Below are 23,818 nucleotides of genomic sequence, written 5' to 3'. Positions count from 1 at the left end.
GACTCTAGCACCACTGAATGCATCGCAATATATCCTATGCTGTCTAAACAGTTTCACACTGAAAGAAGAAATTAGTCCAGGGATTTAAGTAACCCAACCTACAAGGAATCTTCTGTGAAACTATCCCAGGACATCTCAAGCACCACCTTAACAAAGTGCAAACTCCTCAAACCTGTGCTAGACATATAAATGGGAAAAAAAACATATGATATAGATAGGGATTCTCATTCTCTCTAACATCTACAAGAGAGGGACATCAAGCAACAATCTGATTTCCAAGGAATACAAAGAACTTTCTGCTTAAGATGCAGATACCCCAAATAGAACTCCCAGCAGATCTGAACTTCTCACAAGAAGGTGAATGGAGACAAGTCTATACTCCAAAAAGAACGTCTCACACACCAAAGACCCGAGGATCCAGGGACAGAGTCACCTCTCTGTGACCAGGAAGCCTGTTTACTTAACCCCTCACTGGGATGGTAACTATAACAAAACCCGCTTGGACTGTTGGACACTTAATTGCCTTGTAAGAGTAATTCATTAATCTTTAATATGAATTAAATTTTGTTAACATATGATAAGAAGTTGCAAAGTTATTATATCTTTCCAGTGACCCCACATACAAGGGGTAAACCCTAAAAGTTTAAGCTGTTAAGTGCAAGGTTAAATTGGTATACACTAGGTTCTATGCTTACTCTACCCATCTAGGTCATTACAGGTTTTACTGCCCTGGCTAGAAGGGACCTATACAGCATTGTATATTAACATGGTTTTAAACAGTGGATCCCATCAGCTGGGTAACCACAATACCCCACAAGCCAGTGCATCTGCAACCCCCACTGCATACAATTTACAGCCAGCCACAAGTCTGTGGAGGCACTGTTATATAAACCCAGTTAGTAAGTTTTCTACCCCCTCTATTTTTACGTGGGACTGGGAGTTTTCCAGATATACCAAGCTCAACACATTGGATTTCACCACGAGGAGCACCAACTGGCTCTATATAGTTCTGTCTCTTCATTGCTTCTCTCTGGGAATCCAATGCGGGGAAAAAACTTGTGAAAAGCGTACGAATATTCGAAGGATTGGGTTGATCTGGAACCATCCAATTTAGATATACCCCTAATTAATTATCTCTGGACCACCCCAGAGACACTCCCTAAAACAGCAAGGGTACACCCATTAATAGGGCCAACATTCAAATTTTGGTTCAATAATAGGGACATTAGTCTTCTCACAAAATTTCCTTATATATTGCAAGCGTTGGTAGATAACCCACTCTTTCAAACCAAGTATAGAACCAGGAGCATTTAGAAGATGGCAACAGATAGGAGGGAAGACCTACTAAAATAGCCGACTTTATAAAGAACAACAAAGTAATCCCATTAGCAGAAGTACAAAAAAGATGGGGTCTCCATCCTAGAGATGTTTGGAACTGCAACCAACTGCACTACTTTATAGAAAAAACAAAAGAAGCAGATTGAAATAAACCCCCAACAAATTAGGAAAGCATGATAGAACAAGCAGACATTGTTAGCAAACCAATCTCAACATACTACAAGCTCCTAGTAGGAAACAGTAAAATCCCCAAACAATTTGTTCACAAAGAATGGGAAAGAGACTTAAATATCACAATCACAGTACCGCTATGGGAGAAAACTCTGGCAGCAATACATTCAATAAATCGTCCAGAGCTGTAAGAGTAAAGGCCTCATACATGTGCCTATAAAAGCTCCCGTCAGACCGAGTCGGCAGCTTATTAGCTCGTCGACTGGTGTCCCCGATCGATATCTGAAGGAAAGTCGGGCAGATGCCGATTGGGTGAGCCGCATCTGTTCGTTGATGCGACCGCCCGTAGGGCCTATTATCGGATCGGCACGATATCACTCACCTCAATGTGGCCATTTCGGGGAGAGATCTGCTCATTTGGCAACATTGACAAACGAGCGGATCAACCTGTGTAAGTCCACTTTTAGAGAAATTAATTACAAATTGACCACTAGGTGGCACTACACACCAATATTTGAAATATTTAACCCTTTAAGTGCCAGCAGAATTTCACATTTTGGTTACGCGAAATGCCAGCCGTTTTTAAGCATTTTGTGCTCTCTCAGTTTAGGGGCATTTTCTGAGGGGAAACCTATAGTTTACCTAGGAAAACTATACATTGTTTTTTTCGGTAGAAACTGAGCTTTCTAAATCTGCCTGAGTTTTCATGTATTTCCACCTGTGCAAAAAAATTTATAGTGCTAAATAACAAAAAAAAATGAAAAATTACCATTTTTCATTGTATATCAATTTATACCAGAAAAATATTTCATTTTACAGATGAAAATCCAACTGATTTGGAAAGCCTTATGTCTCTCGAACGTGCCAATACCAGATATGTATAGTTTTAGGGAGATTTAGGATTTCTGTACAGCAAAAACTCCCGGCAGTATATTACTGAATTTTGAAAGCACTAAGGCAGAAAACGGCATGCTTTAGATTCCAAGGCAAAAAATCCTGAAACCATAGGTTTACCCCAGAAAACCATACATTTTTGAAAAGTACACATTCTGCCGATTACAAAATGGGTAACTATGTCTCTCTACTCCCAACTACCAAACAGAAAAGCTTGTCTGAACATAGCGGTTTTTCAAAATAAAATTCAAAATTTTGAAAAATCATTTCAAAGGTTTTATTTTGCTGCTCCGCATATCCCAAACTATATTACGTACCAAGAAAAAGCACCTGAAATATGATTGCCAGGGGTCCACTGAACAGTTTGATATCCATTATGCATAGGTTTACCAAAGTATCTGGCATTTAGAGACACAAATATGAAGTTAGCGCATCCAAATTGTTCAGGACTTTACTTCAGCTACTGAGAAATCAACACATTGACTGCATTTTTTGTGGGGTAAAAACACAGAAATATATGTTTACCCCCCAAACCCATATATTTTTGGAAAGAACACATTCTACAGAATCTAAAATGGGTACCCATGCCTTTCTGCTCCAAACTACTGAGTCGCAAGGCTTTCCCAAAATTGTCGGTTTTGGTGAAATATCTGAAAATTGCCTCAAAACTTCAACTTCCCAGCACCATATCACCCATGTATCATTACGTACTAAGAAAAAGCACCCTAAATATGATTGCCAGGGTTCCTCTGAACATTTTGGTGGCCATTGTTCATAAGTTTACCAAAGTATCTGGCATTTAGAGGCCCCAAAATGAAGTTAGCGCATACAAACAGTCCCGTGAGTAACTTCATCTAATGAGAAATCAACACATTGACTGCATTTTTGTGGGGTAAAAACACAGAAATATATGTTTACCCCCCAAAACCCATATATTTTTGGAAAGTACACATTCTACAGAATCTAAAATGGGTACCCATGCCTTTCTGCTCCAAACTACTGAGTCGCAAGGCCTTCCCACAATTGTCGGTTTTGGTGAAATATCTGAAAATTGCCTCAAAGCTTCAACTTCTCAGCACCATATCACCCATGTATCATTACGTACTAAGAAAAAGCACCCTAAATATGATTGCCAGGGTTCCTCTGAACATTTTGGTGGCCATTGTTCATAAGTTTACCAAAGTATCTGGCATTTAGAGGCCCCAAAATGAAGTTAGCGCATACAAACAGTCCCGTGGGTAACTTCAGCTAATGAAAAATCAACACATTGACTGCATTTTTGTGGGGTAAAAACACAGAAATATATGTTTACCCCCCAAAACCCATATATTTTTGGAAAGTTCACATTCTACAGAATCTAAAATGGGTACCCATGCCTTTCTGTTCCAAACTACTGAGTCGCAAGGCTTTCCCACAATTGTCGGTTTTGGTGAAATATCTGAAAATTGCCTCAAAGCTTCAACTTCTCAGCACCATATCACCCATGTATCGTTACGCACCAAGAAAAAACACCCTAAATATGATTGCCAGGGTTCCTCCAAACAGTTTGGTGGCCATTGTTCATAGGTTTACCAAAGTATCTGGCAGTTAGAGGCCTCAAAATGAAGTTAGCGCATACAAATAGTCCTGTGGGTAACTTCATCTAATGAAAAATCAACACATTGACTGCATTTTTGTGGGGTAAAAACACAGAAATATATGTTTACCCCCAAACCCATATATTTTTGGAAAGTACACATTCTACCGAATCTAAAATGGGTACCCATGCCTTTCTGCTCCAAACTACTGAGTCGCAAGGCTTTCCCACAATTGTCGGTTTTGGTGAAATATCTGAAAATTTCCTCAAAGCTTCAACTTCTCAGCACCATATCACCCATGTATCGTTACGCACCAAAAAAAAACACCCTAAATATGATTGCCAGGGGTCCTCCAAACAGTTTGGTGCCCACTGTGCATAGGTTTACCAAAGTATATGGCAGTTAGAGGCCCCAAATGAAGTTAGCGCATACAAATAGTCCTGTGGGTAACTTCAGCTAATGAAAAATCAACACATTGACTGCATTTTTGTGGGGTAAAAACACAGAAATATATGTTTACCCCCCAAACCCATATATTTTTGGAAAGTACACATTCTACCGAATCTAAAATGGGTACCCATGCCTTTCTGCTCCAAACTACTGAGTCGCAAGGCTTTCCCACAATTGTCGGTTTTGGTGAAATATCTGAAAATTGCCTCAAAGCTTCAACTTCTCAGCACCATATCACCCATGTATCGTTACGCACCAAAAAAAAAACACCCTAAATATGATTGCCAGGGGTCCTCCAAACAGTTTGGTGCCCACTGTGCATAGGTTTACCAAAGTATATGGCAGTTAGAGGCCCCAAAATGAAGTTAGCGCATACAAATAGTCCTGTGGGTAACTTCAGCTAATGAAAAATCAACACATTGACTGCATTTTTGTGGGGTAAAAACACAGAAATATATGTTTACCCCCCAAACCCATATATTTTTGGAAAGTACACATTCTACCGAATCTAAAATGGGTACCCATGCCTTTCTGCTCCAAACTACTGAGTCGCAAGGCTTTCCCACAATTGTCGGTTTTGGTGAAATATCTGAAAATTGCCTCAAAGCTTCAACTTCTCAGCACCATATCACCCATGTATCGTTACGCACCAAAAAAAAACACCCTAAATATGATTGCCAGGGGTCCTCCAAACAGTTTGGTGCCCACTGTGCATAGGTTTACCAAAGTATATGGCAGTTAGAGGCCCCAAAATGAAGTTAGCGCATACAAATAGTCCTGTGGGTAACTTCAGCTAATGAAAAATCAACACATTGACTGCATTTTTGTGGGGTAAAAACACAGAAATATATGTTTACCCCCCAAACCCATATATTTTTGGAAAGTACACATTCTACCGAATCTAAAATGGGTACCCATGCCTTTCTGCTCCAAACTACTGAGTCGCAAGGCTTTCCCACAATTGTCGGTTTTGGTGAAATATCTGAAAATTGCCTCAAAGCTTCAACTTCTCAGCACCATATCACCCACGTATCGTTACGCACCAAAAAAAAACACCCTAAATATGATTGCCAGGGGTCTTCCAAACAGTTTGGTGCCCACTGTGCATAGGTTTACCAAGTATATGGCAGTTAGAGGCCCCAAAATGAAGTTAGCGCATACAAATAGTCCTGTGGGTAACTTCAGCTAATGAAAAATCAACACATTGACTGCATTTTTGTGGGGTAAAAACACAGAAATATATGTTTACCCCCCAAACCCATATATTTTTGGAAAGTACACATTATACAGAATCTAAAATGGGTACCCATGCCTTTCTGCCCCAAACTACTGAGTCGCAAGGCTTTGCCAAATTTGGCGGTTTTGGTAAAATATTTTGAAAATTGCCTCAAAGCTTCAACTTTCCAGCATCGTATTGTCCATGTATCATTACCAGCATAAAGCATCCTAAATATAAACATAGGGGTCTACTAAACAGTTTGATGCCCAATGTGCATAGATATACCAAACTATGTGGGGCACAGAGACCCCCAAATGACAATATGTATAGACATTTTCACGGCTGACGCGCTGGCTGCTGCAATATAACCACCCGGTGTGTGTATTATGCGACATTAGACCACCTAACAGTACAGAGACCCCAGAAAACCATATATTTTCAGAAAGTACACATTCTGACGAATCCAATATGGGTAAATATGTGTTCCTACTGCAAACTGTCAAACTGCAAAGCAATGCTGAACGTAACGGTTTTTATCAAATTTCTGAAAATCGTCACAAAGCTTGAATTTTACCCCATTATATGCCCCACATTTCGTAACTTATCAGCATAAAACATCCTGAATATGAACGCCAGGGGTCTACTAAACACTTTGATGCCCAATATGCATAGATATACCAAACTATGTGGCGCACAGAGACCCCCAAATGACAATAGTGTATACATTTTCACGGCTGATGCGCGCTGGCTGCTGCAATACAAGCACCTGGTGTGTGTAATATGCGACATTAGACCCCCCTAACAGTACAGAGACCCCAGAAAACCATATATTTTCAGAAAGTACACATTTTGACGAATCCAATATGGGTAAATATGTGTTCCTACTGCAAACTGTCAAACTGCAAAGCAATGCTGAACGTAACGGTTTTTATCAAATTTCTGAACATCGTCACAAAGCTTGAATTTTACCCCATTATATGCCCCACATTTCGTAACTTATCAGCATAAAACATCCTAAATATGAGCGCATGGGGTCTACTGAACACTTTGATGCCCAATATGCATAGATATACCAAACTATGTGGCGCACAGAGACCCCCAAATGACAATATGTATAGACATTTTCACGGCTGACGCGCTGGCTGCTGCAATATAACCACCCAGTGTGTGTATTATGCGACATTAGACCACCTAACAGCACAGAGACCCCAGAAAACCATATATTTTCAGAAAGTACACATTTTGACGAATCCAATATGGGTAAATAAGTGTTTCTACTGCAAACTGCCAAACTGCAAAGCAATGCTGAACATAACGGTTTTTATCAAATTTCTGAAAATCGTCACAAAGCTTGAATTCTACCCCATTATATGCCCCACATTTCGTAGCTTATCAGCATAAAACATCCTAAATATGAGCGCCAGGGGTCTACTGAACACTTTGATGCCCAATATGCATAGATATACCAAACTATGTTGCGCACAGAGACCCCCAAATGACAATATGTATAGACATTTTCACAGCTGACGCGCTGGCTGCTGCAATATAAGCACCTGGTGTGTGTATTATGCGACATTAGACCCCCCTAACAGTACAGAGACCCCAGAAAACCATATATTTTCAGAAAGTACACATTCTGACGAATCCAAAATGGGTAAATAAGTGTTTCTACAGCAAACTGCCAAACTGCAAAGCAATGCTGAACATAACGGTTTTTATCAAATTTCTGAAAATCGTCACAAAGCTTGAATTTTACCCCATTATGTGCCCCACATTTCGTAACGTATCAGCATAAAACATCCTAAATATGAATGACAGGGGTCTACTGAACACTTTGATGCCCAATATGCATAGATATACCAAACTATGTGGCGCACAGAGACCCCCAAATGGATATATAGTAGATAAAATTTACATAGGCAAAACAAAATAACACAGAACAGTGTGAAATGCAAATAAATCACCAAAAACTAATAAAACCACAAAAATCAATGCTTTTTTTTTTCACACTAGTGTAATCGGCCACCAGAATTACCGTTTGAATATTTTAGCTGGGCCAAATCGATTATACGGGCAGAAACAAGTGAACAACACAAATGCAGAGCTGAAAATGCAATAAAATGGCTAAAAATTCAATAAAATGGCTAAAAATGCACCAAAATACCCAAAATTGCAATATAACCACCAAAATAACATACAAAAGCTATTGCACAGTACGGTTAGCGAATACGCTATTCGGAACGGCAATAAAACATTTTTTTTAGCCCAAAAAGAGACGATGCGATAAGAAAAAAAAAAAAAAAAGCCACAAAGCCATATATGTACATATGCGTGTGCACAACGGGTAAATTGCATGTTATTTGCGCATGTGCGCGTGTGCAAGTGTACATGGGTGCTGTGAGTGTGTGTGACCCCCCCAATCCCCAAAAATCTATGTGTGAGTGTGTGTAAGTGTGAATGTAAGTGTATATTACTGTAATAAGTGTGTGTTGGTGTGTTTGTGTGTTTTTGTGTGTGTAAATGTTACACTTACCTGGGGTAGATGCTGCAGATCGATCAGAAAGGGTCCCACGCAGCAGATCTCCAGCTCCAACGATCATCAGCCATGTGGGGGCGGAGCTGGGCGGAAGTGCGGCGCAGGCAGCAGCAGGACGCATAGGAAACGCGTCCCTGCTGCTGCTTTGGGGCCCCTGGGCGATCGCGCCCCAGGGGCCACACGATCCCCTGCTCTGCTCGTTGTCTAGGGGCAGGGGATCGTGAAGGAGCGGAGCGAGCGGCTCTAACAGCCGCTCCTCCGCTCGCAAACCCGGAAGTGCTGCAGAACGTAGAATCTACGATCTGTGGCACTTTGGTCCTTTGATCCACAGAACGTAGATTCTACGTTCTGTGGCACTTAAAGGGTTAAATATAACCTCATTCCAGTCAGTGGGGTTTATTTCCATTTTTTAAATGTTTGTCAGTTTGGTTTGACTGATAAGCTATAAACTTACCTAGGACTTTAATTTAATCGTGGTCTGGTTGATATCATACACCGCAGCATTATCTACTCTTGGATAATAATATTTCCCATCTTCAGAAGTCACGTTGTCTATATGCAGGCTGCACATGAATTGTAATTTTGTAAGTGACGTGCTAGATGGGGCGAGGTGTTCCGATTGTCAAAAATCACATGATGCTCATCTTGATAGTAAACAAACCATAACACATGATATGGCTGATTGGAATAAGGACCGAAATGACATGGGATCTCCACACAGGAGCCCTTCAGTGCATCTGAAAAACACTTGTTGTCCACCTGACCCCACATGTGAAAGAAGAAGAGGAGGAAAACAAGTACAAACAAGAGAAGAAGAAAGACAAAAAACAAAAGATGATTCACCTCAGTGGGGGAATAAATTCCTTCCTGACTCCAAAATGGATCAGACTAGTCCCTGGATCAACTTGTACTATGAGCTATATTCCATAACCCTGACCCGTTTCGCTTCACCAAAAAATTCTCGAAATTCGCAAAACAGCAAAAAATTCATGAAACGCTTTGAAGTCAATGGCAGTAAGAATTATTTTAACGCGCGTAAATTTTTGTCACCCGCAATAATTTTTGCATGCGCGCCTATTTTGTCCAAATGCATTAAAGACATTGGCCATACAAATAATTTTCATGTGTGATGACTTTAATGTGCGCAGCTATTCTGGCACGTGCCCAAATTATTTTGATGAGACGGATCATTCACTGGCAAATTTTTCTGCAGGTTTGTGAATTTATTATTTTATTTGCCGGCAGCAAAATGAGGAAATTCGCCATTACTAGATGTCATTTTCAACAAGTTTTGTTAGACCTGGTAATAACTCGTTTTCATTCTTTAGCCTTCAAATAAGCTGATTGTACTTTACTCCTTATAACCACAAATATGGAACTTATCCTTCCGATGACTAGCTTGTTCTTCAGTTGGCTCCAAATCTGAACAATTTTGGTGATATCTTATGAACTGACCATGACGAATACTATTAATTGTATGCCTTGGGTAGCAACTGCTTACTCTAAGGTTTGTGTTTGGTAAAGTTTGGTGAAAACTTTTGATGTAATTGTACCCGAAGGCACATTTTCAAAAAAATCTAGTGATTACATTTAAAAAAATCTGTTAAACTTTGATTGAGCCACTTAAAGAAAGGACAAGTGGTGGGAGATACCCATTCCTGTAAAGCCAACCCCTGCACAGGCTTTCAATGTGATACTAATGGAGTCATAAATTAACTATAAACAAGGGAAAACACGTTTATTGGGACACAGTGCATTTAGGGGTGGGATGGACATGAAGATAGCAGCTGTCCATCCTTGAGGATAGACCACCCTTGCCTAATTTAGTCACTGCACTCCAAAGACAGTTCCTGCATCTCCACTGAATGTATAATATATATCAGAAGATCAACATATTACATATGTACAGTGCAATAGTACTTTCTGAAATGCTATATGATATTTTACCTTTAAAAAGAAAGAAGAAGGAAATCTTCATAAAATTAATCATCAGTGATCAAAATGGACTATCTCTTTCCTAAAATAAAATTTGTTAAGTCAAGTCAAAGTCAATGTAAACTTTATTGTCATCTCAGCAGTATATGAATACATAGTGAGATGAGACTACGTGGCTCCAGCTAGTACATATCACAAAAAGGCACTTAAAAATAAACAATAAATATGTAAACATGAAATGTGCAATATTTTGGCAGAAATTGGATATATACATGTGTAAACCTTTAGAATTGTGCAAATAAATGAACAGTTCACAAAGTTAAATTCACAGTTCAGGTGTGTCTGGAATGTAGTGGGAGGACAGGCAGTGAGTTGAGGAGTCTTATAGCTTGTGGAAAAAAGCTTTCATGCAGCCTGGTTGTTCGGGCTTTAATACTGCGAAAGCGTCTGCCGGATGGGAGCAGCATGAACAGTCCGTGTGAGGGGTGTGTGGAGTCCAGTGCAATGCAGGAGGCCTTTCTTACACAGCGCTTGTGGAAGATGTCCTGCAGTGATGGAAGAGCCGCTCCAATGATGTTGCCAGCTGCTCTGACAGTCCTCTGTAGACTTTTCCGGTCAGCAGAGCTGGCACTAATGTACCAGATGGAGATGCAGCTCGTCAGGACGCTCTCTATTGTGCCCCTGTAGAACACTGTGAGGGTGGGAGGCGGAAGGCTGGCCCGTTTCAGTCGTCTTAGGAAGTGAAGACACTGCTGAGACTTTTTGGTGATGGAAGCGGTGTTGGTGGTCCAGGTGAGGTCATCAGAGATGTGGACTCCCAGGAATTTGGTGTTCTTTACTGTCTCTACTGTGGAGCCGTTGATGTTGAGTGGTGTGTGAGCAGGGCGAGTTTTCCTGAAGTCGACGATCATCTCTTTCGTTTTATCCACATTCAGTGACAGGTTGTTCTCACTGCACCAGACTGCCAGCTGCTGAACCTCATCTCTGTACGCCGACTCGTCATTGTGGTTGATGAGCCCCACCACAGTTGTGTCATCGGCGAACTTGATGATGTGGTTCGAGCTGTGTCTCGCTATGCAGTCATGTGTCAGCAATGTGTACAACAACGGGCTGAGAACACATCCTTGAGGAGCTCCTGTGCTCAATCTGATGGTACTGGAAGCGTTGTGGCCAATACGAACAGATTGAGGCCTCTCTGACAGAAAGTCCAAGATCCAATTGCACAAGAGGTACTCAATCCCAGCTCTCTTAGTTTCCCACTCAGCCTTTGAGGGATGATGGTATTGAATGCTGAGCTAAAGTCTATAAACAGCATTCTCACATAACTGTCTTTCTTGTCCAGATGAGTTAGTAAGAGGTGGGGTACAGACGATATGGCATTCTTAGTTGACCTGTTTGGCTGATATGCAAATTTTAGTGGGTCAAGTGAGCGGGGGAGGGTGCTCTTGATGTGTGCCATCACAAGTCTCTCAAAGCATTTCATGATGACCGGGGTTATTGCAACTGTTATTGTATAAACTGGCATGAGACAAGTCCTCTAGAGCCTCCTAGAAGAACTGATTGGGGCCAATGCTGAGACTTGAAGTCCCTCTGCCTTTATTACTAGTCAGTGCACAGATTCCCTGGAAAGCAGTGGAAATATAAGCCCCCAGAATCCATCACTTCCCAGTGGAACAAGGTTAGGGCAGGTTTAAATTACTTTCAGCCTAAGGGAGCTGGTCCCAGCAAACAGAGAAAATGTATCATGGTTTCCTTATCAGGTAGGTGTGGGTAAAAATGAAAAAGATATAACAAGGCTCAAAGTGCCATGGATATTTGGTCATGGATTTTATGCCATTGAATTGCACTAAGGTATATTTTACTGCTTAATTTGTTAGTATGTTGTTTACGGTTTGTATTAAAACAACTGGCTCACAAGGTGTAAATAAAAATAGCATGTCATTAGCATGGTTTTTCTGGAGTAAAGAAAATCTTGAAAGTAGACCTTGAATTCCCCATTATGTGCCAATGTGTCCTCTGGGCATTTGCATAACTAGGCCTTACAGCAATTTTAGGGATTTACTAAACTTTGGGAAAAATACATTTTTCTCAGTGTCCCACTTGGCCCCTATACATCCTTGCCCCCTACACCCCATTATTCACAAGGTCGGCTATTTCTATAGTTACACCCCTGCCTATGGAACATTTTGTCATTTTGGAGGATTTCCCATCATGCTTGTTCAAAGTTCAAACCAAGACGTGTCAAGGTTCTTAAATAACCAAACCCTTCTACAGCTGGTGAAAGGTGTGATAGAAACATCCACACTGGGGTTTTACATGTGGGAAGTGTTTACTTTGGTTTCCTGGACTGTTGTTTTATGGGATTCCCATAGCCAGTGAGTAAGCAGGACTTTGAGCACTTTGATGCCATGTTTTAGAACAGAGGGTTAAACCATACTGCATTCAGAGGCGTAACTATAGAGAAAGCAGACCCAGCAGTCGCAGGCGGGCTCAGGGAATAGGGGACCCAGACTGTGGGGTCTTCTTCCTCTGTAGCTAATAAAAAAACCCTCCTCCCCAGCCGCTCTCTTACCTGCGGCGAGGAAGGGGGCGCATGTTGGGCGGAAGTGGGCGGAGGCAGGGCAGGAGTGGAAGGATCAGAAATGGGAGTGGGTGGAGCACAGGCAGGATGGGAAGTGGGCTGGAGGATGGGGATCGAGTGTGCCGGACCCCTCTTAAGACTTTTTTTGCAGGGGGCCCAGCTCACTCTAGTTAAATCACTAACTACATTGCTACAAATGTTAATGATATGAAAGGTATGTGTAAATACAGTGGAAATCCAAAATACTTGATACTGCTGTTTAAAGACAACTTTTCTCAAATGAGTTACTGAGTAAAGAAACTCACAGGATTTTAAGGTGAAGTATTTCTGCCTGCTGAAACCATACCTGCATGGAGAAAGTCACTCACCACAACACTGGGCTTTTATCCTTTTTCTTAGCCTTCAATGTGGTCCTTCCCCACAAATATGAACATATGCAAGGGGTTTCTCATGTAGCCTTGGTTGCAGTTCCTTCCTAGTGTTGTTCCTGCTGACTGACCAAGTAGGCAAGTCAAGGTGGCCATAAACGCACAGATAATATCGTACAAAACAAATTTTCGGACGATATTTGGTGTGTGTATGGTGGGAAAAGTGCTGAGCTTTATCAGCAGAAGACTTGTATATCGGTCAACTCGTCGAGAAATATTGTGATGTTTTTAGGCTTACCTTTTAATTATTTCTTGTGGTTCATTGATGTTTTCTCCTCTATAGATATATTTGTTTTTCTGTTGGGCTCTTAATGTGCTCTATTGTTTTCTTGTGTATAGTGATGGGTGAATTTGCACCGTTTCGCTTCGCTGGAAAATTTGCGAATTTCGTGCGAAATTCATGAAAATTCGCGAAACGGCGCCGGCGTCTCGTTTTTGACGCCGGCGCCCGTTTTTGATGCCGGCACCCGTTTTTGACGCCGGCCGTTTTTTTCGCAAATTTTTGCGGGCGTTTTGCGAATTTATTCGCTGGCAGCGAATTGCGCAAATTCGCCGCGAATTCACGCCTGGCGAATAAATTTGCCCATCACTACTTGTGTAACGTAAACATATATTTTTGTATTTTTTATATCTTTAGCTGTTTCCTATTATAACTACTTTATAGGACACTCTGCTGTGTTACACTGGGAATACTGAGTTAATGCAAAGTCTGATATATGTGGGTCAGATAAAATGTATTATTTTGTTTCCAAGGTGGTATAGCATGGAACTGAAATTTCTTTGATAGTAAGGAGACCTGGATTTGACAGTAGAGATGTCGCGAACTGTTCGCCGGCGAACTTGTTCGCGCGAACATCGGGTGTTCGCGCTCGCCGGAAGTTCGCGAACGTCGCGCGACGTTCGCCATTTTGGGTTCGCCATTGTTGGCACTTTTTTTTGCCCTCTCACCCCAGACCAGCAGGTACATGGCAGCCAATCAGGAAGCTCTCCCCTGGACCACTCCCCTTCCCTATAAAAACCGAAGCCCTGCAGCGTTTTTTCACTCTGCCTGTGTGTGCTGAAGAGATAGTGTAGGGAGAGAGCTGCTGCCTGTTAGTGATTTCAGGGACAGTTGAAAGTTTGCTGGCTAGTAATCGTTTTGATACTGCTCTGTTATTGGAGGGACAGAAGTCTGCAGGGGTTTGAGGGACATTTAAGCTTAGGTAGCTTTGCTGGCTAGTAATCTACCTTCTACTGCAGTGCTCTGTATGTAGCTGCTGTGGGCAGCTGTCCTGCTTCTGATCTCATCTGCTGACTGCTGCAATAACAGTAGTCCTTGTAAGGACTGCTTTTATTTATTTTTTTGTTGTTTTACTACTACTACTACTACTACTATAAGAGCCCAGTGCTATTAGTCTAGCAGTGTTGGGGAGTGGGACTGGTGTGCTAATCTGCTGCTCCTAGTAGTTCAGCAGCACCAACTTTAATTTTTTTTTTTAATATTCATTTTTTTTTATTTTACTTTTTTTTATTTTACTACCGCTGTAGTAGTGTATAAGTTGACCTTTTAGGCATTATTTGCCCTGTAGGCATTATTTGCACACTGTTTTCTTCAACCCGCCATCTAGCTGTGTGACCTTGTTCACATTCTGTCTAAATATCCATAATATTACCGTCTCCAGAAAAAACACCGGAGTGACTTTTTCAAGCAGCCATAATATATTTTACGTAATCCGTATCCACCGCTGTAGTAGTGTATACGTTGACCTTGTAGGCATTATTTGCACAGTGTTTTCTTCAACCCGCCATCTAGCTGTGTGAGCTTGTTCACATTTTGTCTAAATATTGATAATATTATCGTCTCTAGAAAAACCACTTGAGTTACTTTTTTTCAAGCAGCATTCATATATTTTACGTAATCCGTATCCACCGCTGTAGTAGTGTATACGTTGACCTTGTAGGCATTATTTGCACAGTGTTTTCTTCAACCCGCCATCTAGCTGTGTGAGCTTGTTCACATTTTGTCTAAATATTGATAATATTATCGTCTCTAGAAAAACCACTTGAGTTACTTTTTTTCAAGCAGCATTCATATATTTTACGTAATCCGTATCCACCGCTGTAGTAGTGTATACGTTGACCTTGTAGGCATTATTTGCACACTGTTTTCTTCAACCCGCCATCTAGCTGTGTGACCTTGTTCACATTCTGTCTAAATATCCATAATATTACCGTCTCCAGAAAAAACACCGGAGTGACTTTTTTCAAGCAGCCATAATATATTTTACGTAATCCGTATCCACCGCTGTAGTAGTGTATACGTTGACCTTGTAGGCATTATTTGCACAGTGTTTTCTTCAACCCGCCATCTAGCTGTGTGAGCTTGTTCACATTTTGTCTAAATATTGATAATATTATCGTCTCTAGAAAAACCACTTGAGTTACTTTTTTTCAAGCAGCATTCATATATTTTACGTAATCCGTATCCACCGCTGTAGTAGTGTATACGTTGACCTTGTAGGCATTATTTGCACACTGTTTTCTTCAACCTGCCATCTAGCTGTGTGACCTTGTTCACATTCTGTCTAAATATCCATAATATTACCGTCTCCAGAAAAAACACCGGAGTGACTTTTTTCAAGCAGCCATAATATATTTTACGTAATCCGTATCCACCGCTGTAGTAGTGTATACGTTGACCTTGTAGGCATTATTTGCACAGTGTTTTCTTCAACCCGCCATCTAGCTGTGTGAGCTTGTTCACATTTTGTCTAAATATTGATAATATTATCGTCTCTAGAAAAACCACTTGAGTTACTTTTTTTCAAGCAGCATTCATATATTTTACGTAATCCGTATCCACCGCTGTAGTAGTGTATACGTTGACCTTGTAGGCATTATTTGCACACTGTTTTCTTCAACCCGCCATCTAGCTGTGTGACCTTGTTCACATTTTGTCTAAATATTGATAATATTATCGTCTCTAGAAAAACCACTTGAGTTACTTTTTTTCAAGCAGCATTCATATATTTTACGTAATCCGTATCCACCGCTGTAGTAGTGTATACGTTGACCTTGTAGGCATTATTTGCACACTGTTTTCTTCAACCCGCCATCTAGCTGTGTGACCTTGTTCACATTCTGTCTAAATATCCATAATATTACCGTCTCCAGAAAAAACACCGGAGTGACTTTTTTCAAGCAGCCATAATATATTTTACGTAATCCGTATCCACCGCTGTAGTAGTGTATACGTTGACCTTGTAGGCATTATTTGCACAGTGTTTTCTTCAACCCGCCATCTAGCTGTGTGAGCTTGTTCACATTTTGTCTAAATATTGATAATATTATCGTCTCTAGAAAAACCACTTGAGTTACTTTTTTTCAAGCAGCATTCATATATTTTACGTAATCCGTATCCACCGCTGTAGTAGTGTATACGTTGACCTTGTAGGCATTATTTGCACAGTGTTTTCTTCAACCCGCCATCTAGCTGTGTGAGCTTGTTCACATTTTGTCTAAATATTGATAATATTATCGTCTCCAGAAAAACCACTTGAGTTACTTTTTTTCAAGCAGCATTCATATATTTTACGTAATCCGTATCCACCGCTGTAGTAGTGTATACGTTGACCTTGTAGGCATTATTTGCACACTGTTTTCTTCAACCCGCCATCTAGCTGTGTGACCTTGTTCACATTCTGTCTAAATATCCATAATATTACCGTCTCCAGAAAAAACACCGGAGTGACTTTTTTCAAGCAGCCATAATATATTTTACGTAATCCGTATCCACCGCTGTAGTAGTGTATACGTTGACCTTGTAGGCATTATTTGCACAGTGTTTTCTTCAACCCGCCATCTAGCTGTGTGAGCTTGTTCACATTTTGTCTAAATATTGATAATATTATCGTCTCTAGAAAAACCACTTGAGTTACTTTTTTTCAAGCAGCATTCATATATTTTACGTAATCCGTATCCACCGCTGTAGTAGTGTATACGTTGACCTTGTAGGCATTATTTGCACACTGTTTTCTTCAACCCGCCATCTAGCTGTGTGACCTTGTTCACATTTTGTCTAAATATTGATAATATTATCGTCTCTAGAAAAACCACTTGAGTTACTTTTTTTCAAGCAGCATTCATATATTTTACGTAATCCGTATCCACCGCTGTAGTAGTGTATACGTTGACCTTGTAGGCATTATTTGCACACTGTTTTCTTCAACCCGCCATCTAGCTGTGTGAGCTTGTTCACATTTTGTCTAAATATTGATAATATTATCGTCTCTAGAAAAACCACTTGAGTTACTTTTTTTCAAGCAGCATTCATATATTTTACGTAATCCGTATCCACCACTGTAGTAGTGTATACGTTGACCTTGTAGGCATTATTTGCACACTGTTTTCTTCAAACTGCCATCTAGCTGTGTGTATTATCGTTTCCAGAAAAAACAACTGAGTTTTTGTTGTTGTTGTTTTTTTAAAAATAATGCCAGGCAAAGGCAGGCCGCCACGCAGAGGCCGTGCTAGGGGCCGTGCTGCTATGCAATCCTGTGGCCCTAGCAAATTGCCCAGTTTTAAAAAGCCAATGACCCTGAACTCCCAAAATGCTGAAGAGGTAGTTGACTGGCTTACACAGCACACCCCATCCTCTACCGTTTCTAACTTTACCACAACATCCTCCTCATCCTCCACTGCTATGGCCACCCCACGTAACACTTCCTCCACCACCGGTGCCCCTTCTTCACTGGAGTCAGAGGAGTTATTTTCCCATGAGTTTCTTGAACTGAGTAATGCGCAACCATTATTGCCAGAAGAAGATGAAGGAGATGAGGACCTTACACCAGATTTAATTCTGGCAGAGAACACGATAGAGATGGACATAATGAGTGATGAGGAGGAGGTCCCCGCTGCTGCTTCCTTCTGTGATGTGTCAGAAGAAATTGATGCATCTGAGGAGAATGATGATGAGGAGATTGATGTTTTGTGGGTGCCTAGTAGAAGAGAGCAAGAGGAGGGTAGTTCAGATGGAGAGACGGAGAGTCAGAGAGGCAGTAGGAGAATAAGACTTAGAAGAAGCAGGGAGGACAGCCCGCAGGGATCAGTAGGGCAACAACATGTATCGGCACCTGTGTTCAGCCGGCCAACGCACCCGCCATTGCCGCCAATGCCGCCAACTTCTACTGTTACCGCCAGATCGCACACTTCCAAAAAGTCAGCAGTGTGGGATTTTTTTAATGTGTGTGCCTCTGACAAAAGCATTGTAATTTGCAATGAGTGCAGTCAGAAACTGAGCCTTGGTAAGCCCAACAGCCACATAGGTACAACTTCTATGCGAAGGCACATGAGCGGCAAGCACAAAGCACTTTGGGAGCAACACCTCAAAGGCAACAGGCAAACTAAAAGCCACACTCCTTCTGGTCCAGCATCTTACTGCTCTACCTCTGCTCTCCTTGACCCGTCTGAACCACCCTCCACTCCGCCTTCCACCTTGACCACCTGTTCCCATTCCCAGTCATCTGCCACCAGCCAAGTTTCTGTGAAGGCCATGTTTGAGCGTAAGAAGCCAATGTCTGACTGTCACCCCCTTGCCCGGCGTCTGACAGCTGGCTTGTCTGCACTCTTAGCCCGCCAGCTTTTACCATACCAGCTGGTGGACTCTGAAGCCTTCCGCAAATTTGTAGCAATTGGGACACCGCAGTGGAAGGTACCCAGCCGCAATTTTTTTTCTAAAAAGGGAATACCACACCTGTACCAACATGTGCAGAGCCAAGTTACCGCATCTCTGTCACTTAGTGTTGGGCCAAAGGTCCATATGACTACTGACGCATGGTCCTCCAAGCATGGTCAGGGCAGGTATGTCACCTACACTGCCCACTGGGTGAACTTGGTAATGGCTGGGAAGCAGGGAATGGGTAGCTCAACAACAACAGTGGAGTTGGTGTCACCGCCACGGATTGCACGCGGTTCTGCCACCACCTCTACTCCTCCATCGCTCTCTACCTCGTCTTCTTCCTCTTCTTCTTCTTACTCTGCTGCTGGGTCCTCCTTCTCCTCCTCCACACCTGTGCACCCCCAGCTCCCCCTAGGCTATTCGACGTGCCAGGTACGCCGTTGTCACGCTGTCTTGGGGATGACGTGCCTGGAAAGCAAAAACCATACCGGATCTGTACTCCTGTCATCTCTGCAGTCACAGGCCGATCGGTGGCTGACCCCACACCAACTGCAGATCGGAAAAGTGGTGTGTGACAATGGAAGCAATCTGTTGGCAGCGTTGAGACTGGGCAATTTAACACATGTGCCCTGCATGGCACATGTGTTAAATTTAATAGTCCAAAGTTTTGTCTCCAAGTACCCAGGATTCCAGGACGTTCTCACCCAGTCCAGAAAGGTGTCGGCCCATTTCAGACGTTCCTACACAGCCATGGCACGCCTTGCTGACATTCAGCAGCGCTACAACATGCCAGTCAGGCGTTTGATTTCTGACAGCCAGACTCGCTGGAATTCAACGCTCCTTATGTTGGAACGTCTGCTGCAACAACAAAGGGCCGTCAACGAGTACCTTTTTGAACTGGGTGGTAGGACTGGATCTTTTTTTCCCCCCGTTACTGGGTGCTTATGCGCGATGCCTGCAGGCTCATGCGACCTTTTGAAGAGGTGACAAATATGGTCAGTCGCACCGAAGGCATTGACCTTGTAGGCATTGTTTGCCCAGTTTTTTTGGCCGCAGCCACTGAAGCACAGAGGCCAGAAAAAATATGCCATATAAATGCTGAAAATAGTCATTTTTTGCCATACGTTGACTCAACGTATATGGCAAAAAATGACTATTTTCAGCATTTATATGGCATATTTTTTCTGGCAACTGTGCTTCAGTGGCTGCGACCAAAAAAACTGGGCAAACAATGCCTACAAGGTCAACGTATGGCAAAAAATGACTATTTTCAGCATTTATATGGCATATTTTTTCTGGCAACTGTGCTTCAGTGGCTGCAACCAAAAAAACTGGGCAAACAATGTCTACAAGGTCAACGTATGGCGAAAAATGACTATTTTCAGCATTTATATGGCATATTTTTTCTGGCAACTGTGCTTCAGTGGCTGCGTCCAAAAAAACTGGGCAAACAATGCCTACAAGGTCAACGTATGGCAGTTGTTTAAAGAGAACAGTAGATTACTAGCCAGCAAAGCTACCTAAGCTAAAATGTCCCTCAAATCCCTGCAGACTTCTGTCCCTCCAATACAGAGCAGTATCAAGCAGATTACTAGCCAGCAAACTTACTATCATCTGTCCCTGAAATCACTAACAGCTCTCCCCCTACACTATCTCTTCCAAGCACACACAGGCAGATTTTTCAGATACATTTTTGCCCTTGATCCCCCTCTGGCATGCCACTGTCCAGGTCGTTGCACCCTTTAAACAACTTTAAAATCATTTTTCTGGCCAGAAATTTTTTTTTTAGATGTTAAAGTTCGCCTTCCCATTGAAGTCTATGGGGTTCGCGAACCGTTCGCATTTTTGCGCAAGTTCGCGAATATGTTCGCGAACTTTTTTTCCGACGTTCGCTACATCCCTATTTGACAGTAACTTTATACTAAAGTGCTGCACTTGACGACCGCTCATATATATGTTTTATAATGTTTCTAAAGCATTTTGTCTTCTAATTATTTCCCATCTCTTCAATTGAGGTCAGTATCATTGTTAAATAACATGACGGTTTATTGTGGGTAAATCAGGAGATAAACTTCTCAGAGAGAGTCTTATCTGGGCACCACTGTTCTGTCACACGGTGATGTACTTGCAGCCATATCAGATTCACACCCAGCAGACAGAATAAGGAAGCTTGAGTACACACGGAACAAGTGAATGAACTACTCGGTAGTAAGTTGGAGCGACACTTTGAAAGAACTGGACAAAGCAGCAAAGACTGCTTGACCAACCCATTGCCTAAATTCTACGTGGATAAGAAAGGATCACATTGAAAGCTATGGTCAAAAGCTCCAGTGTTATGGTGAGAGATACTCTATATGTGGCTTGTTTGGCATAGGCAGAAGTATCTTTAATTCACTTGACCGAAGGGACAGGCCATTTCGATGTCTTGTTCTCGAGATAATTTCATTTTGAGGGACATTCTATGGCTCTGGAGCCATCAGACCTTAGAAAGTAGATAAAATATATGAATAATTGCTTGTGTGTGATTTATGTTAGATGACATAAAAAATCTGATACTGGTATGGGATCCTTTATCTGGAAACCCGTTATTCAGAAAGTTCCTAGTTACGGAAAGGCCGTCTCCCATAGACTCTGTTTTATACAAATAATAATTTTTAAAAATCAATTCCTTTTTCTGTGTAATAATAAAACAGTAGCTTGTACTTGATCCCAACTAAGATTTAATTACTCCTTATTCAAAGCAAAATCAGCTTTTTGAGTTTATTTAATGATTTTCTAGTAGACTTAAGTTATGAAGATCCAAATTTAGTAAAGAATGGTTATTCAGAAAACCCCAGAGCTAGGTATTCTGTATATCTTTCTATATAGAGGAACGCCTAACCGTCTTTTGTGTACTATGGGGTGATGAGTAACTTGATGAGTCTTTAATCTATTTTTTTTTGTATTGAAGGCTGATATCTTGTGTTCATGTTTACTAGAGTTTTGACTGACCCAAATGGGTCTAGGGAGTTACATATTTTTTAATTGCATTCACAAGATTATGATTATCACTAAGGCTGTGACCTAGCATGTATTTTACTGACCCGGTCGGTAAAAATGAAACTTGATGCCAAAGTTATTTATAGGGCAACATGATAAAATATAGAAAGGCTGTTTTTCCCCCCAGAAAAGATGGCAACCTAATTATTATACAGTGTAGTGGTTTCCCCCACCATGGAGTCCACCTGGTCAAAATACAGCATCAAAGAGCCCAAAGTAACACCCACTTGCTGACATCAGGAATCACATGAACTTGCCATGAAAGGGGAATTTTTTATGGTTCTTGGATAAAAATTGAAGCACAATTTTAGTTGAAAGACAAATGAGAATGTGGAAGATTAAGCAATTTCCATTCAAGCAATGCTTGGGGTTGTTTGAGCATCTTGGCACATCCTGTATTGAGCAGAGATAAAATATGTTTGGGAAAAAGCCCAAGATATGAATATATGCCATAGAAAATGTTGTTGCTATATAGGAAGTCCAGGGAGTAGTGATTGGCGAATTTATGCGGCAGGCGTGAATTCACTGTGAATTTGCGTGATTCGCCGCTGGTGAATAAATTCGCGAAACGGGCGAGAAAATTCGCTGATGAAAATTCGGCATCAGTTTTTTGGACGCTGACGCATTTTCGCCAAAAAAACAAGACACGCGAATTTTTCACCGTTTCGCGAAATTCACCCATTACTACCAGGAAGCCCAGTGGTGTATTGACTCCCAAATACCTCAGTATGTCTATATAGAAAATATCTTATTCTGAAAGCTTAGAGGAAATTAGTTTGCTCTGAGGGCTATTAACATCTAGTCTATTTTTCAAAGATAAAGCCATTAACAAAATGCTCTCAATATATCCTTCTGCTTGGCTAGTGGCATAGAATTATTTGTATTTACCCTGCCTTCATCCAGAGGGAGCCCTTGCAAACAGATTGTAGAATGGTTTGGTGTTACTCTCTGTAGCATAACCATTTACTCTAAGCATATGAACATGTTGTGTGGCAATGCTTTTTTAAATTAAAAGTAAACACATGACTTGTACCTGCATCCACGGGTACCTTCCTTCTCTTCTATGATACTATACAAGTAAAGGCTCCTTACATGGTGGGCACAATTGTCCCTGCTAGAGAGACATTCTTTGCAATCCACACGCCACAACGAATTTGCACTGAATACCTTACTCCCCCTAGTAAATGAGTCATTAAGTTAATATTAAGAATTTCTAACTCCCATCCCTTTCTAGTAAGAATAAGAGTTAAGGTGATTAACAACCCCTTTGATATATAGGCAAGGATATAATGAATGCCTGCCACCATATACCTGTTAATTATAGATGTTTCATGGTAGAAATTGCCAGAAGACTTACACTCGTATGGTTAAAAATAATAATATTTTCACTGTAGGGCTATGCAACAGCAATAACGTTACAAAGACGAATATATACCATCTTATAAATCCAGATTTATGTTCTGTGTTATGTTCAGAAGCATGTATTTTGTTTTTAACAGGAGAGAAATAATCCGTCTGAAACATTTTGGGCAATGGTGATTCATTTTCTTCAGATCTGCTTCCTCCTTCTTTTAAAAGGTAAAATATGAGACCACCTTTAAGAAAACAACATTGCACATTTCTCATACAGTAAATTGATCTCATGATATATTATATGCTCAGTGCAGGGACTCTCTTTATAAATAATTCACCTAAACAAAGGTTATTGTCTGGATACTTGGGAGCACGTGTCTACCATAACTGTATCTTCAATGGACCACTATGAGCATAACCAGTTATATGCACTGTATCCAAGTCAAGCAGTTTTCCCATACTCATTTTATTTATGATTCCATTAGAAGTAGGGATGCACCGAATCCACTATTTTGGATTCGGCTGAACCCCTGAATCCTTTGCGAAAGATTCGGCAGAATACTGAACCAAATTCAAATCGGGGTGGGAAAGGGAAAACATTTTTTACTTCCTATTTTTGTGACAAAAAGTCACGTGATTTC

General features: G+C 41.2%; 1 protein-coding gene across 4 annotated transcripts in view; it reads left to right on the top strand.

Moving 5' to 3' along the window:
• Positions 1-23,818, top strand: part of LOC108696831 (B-cell receptor CD22) — a 56,718-nt gene that overhangs the window by 7,761 nt on the left and 25,139 nt on the right. For 2 of the 4 annotated variants that reach the window (XM_041569729.1, XM_041569728.1), the window contains exons 1-2: positions 20,979-21,123; positions 23,324-23,402. In XM_041569729.1, the coding sequence (XP_041425663.1) occupies positions 21,100-21,123; positions 23,324-23,402 (103 nt within the window). In that variant the 5' untranslated portion in view covers positions 20,979-21,099. Of the gene's footprint in view, positions 1-20,978; positions 21,124-23,323; positions 23,403-23,818 lie in introns of those variants that run through there. The other 2 variants (XM_041569727.1, XM_018226488.2) reach the window with 2 other exon arrangements.

This window comes from Xenopus laevis, chromosome 7L (assembly GCF_017654675.1).
Source record: "Xenopus laevis strain J_2021 chromosome 7L, Xenopus_laevis_v10.1, whole genome shotgun sequence".
NCBI lineage: Eukaryota > Metazoa > Chordata > Amphibia > Anura > Pipidae > Xenopus > Xenopus laevis.
This window is presented reverse-complemented; position numbering and strand designations above follow the sequence as displayed.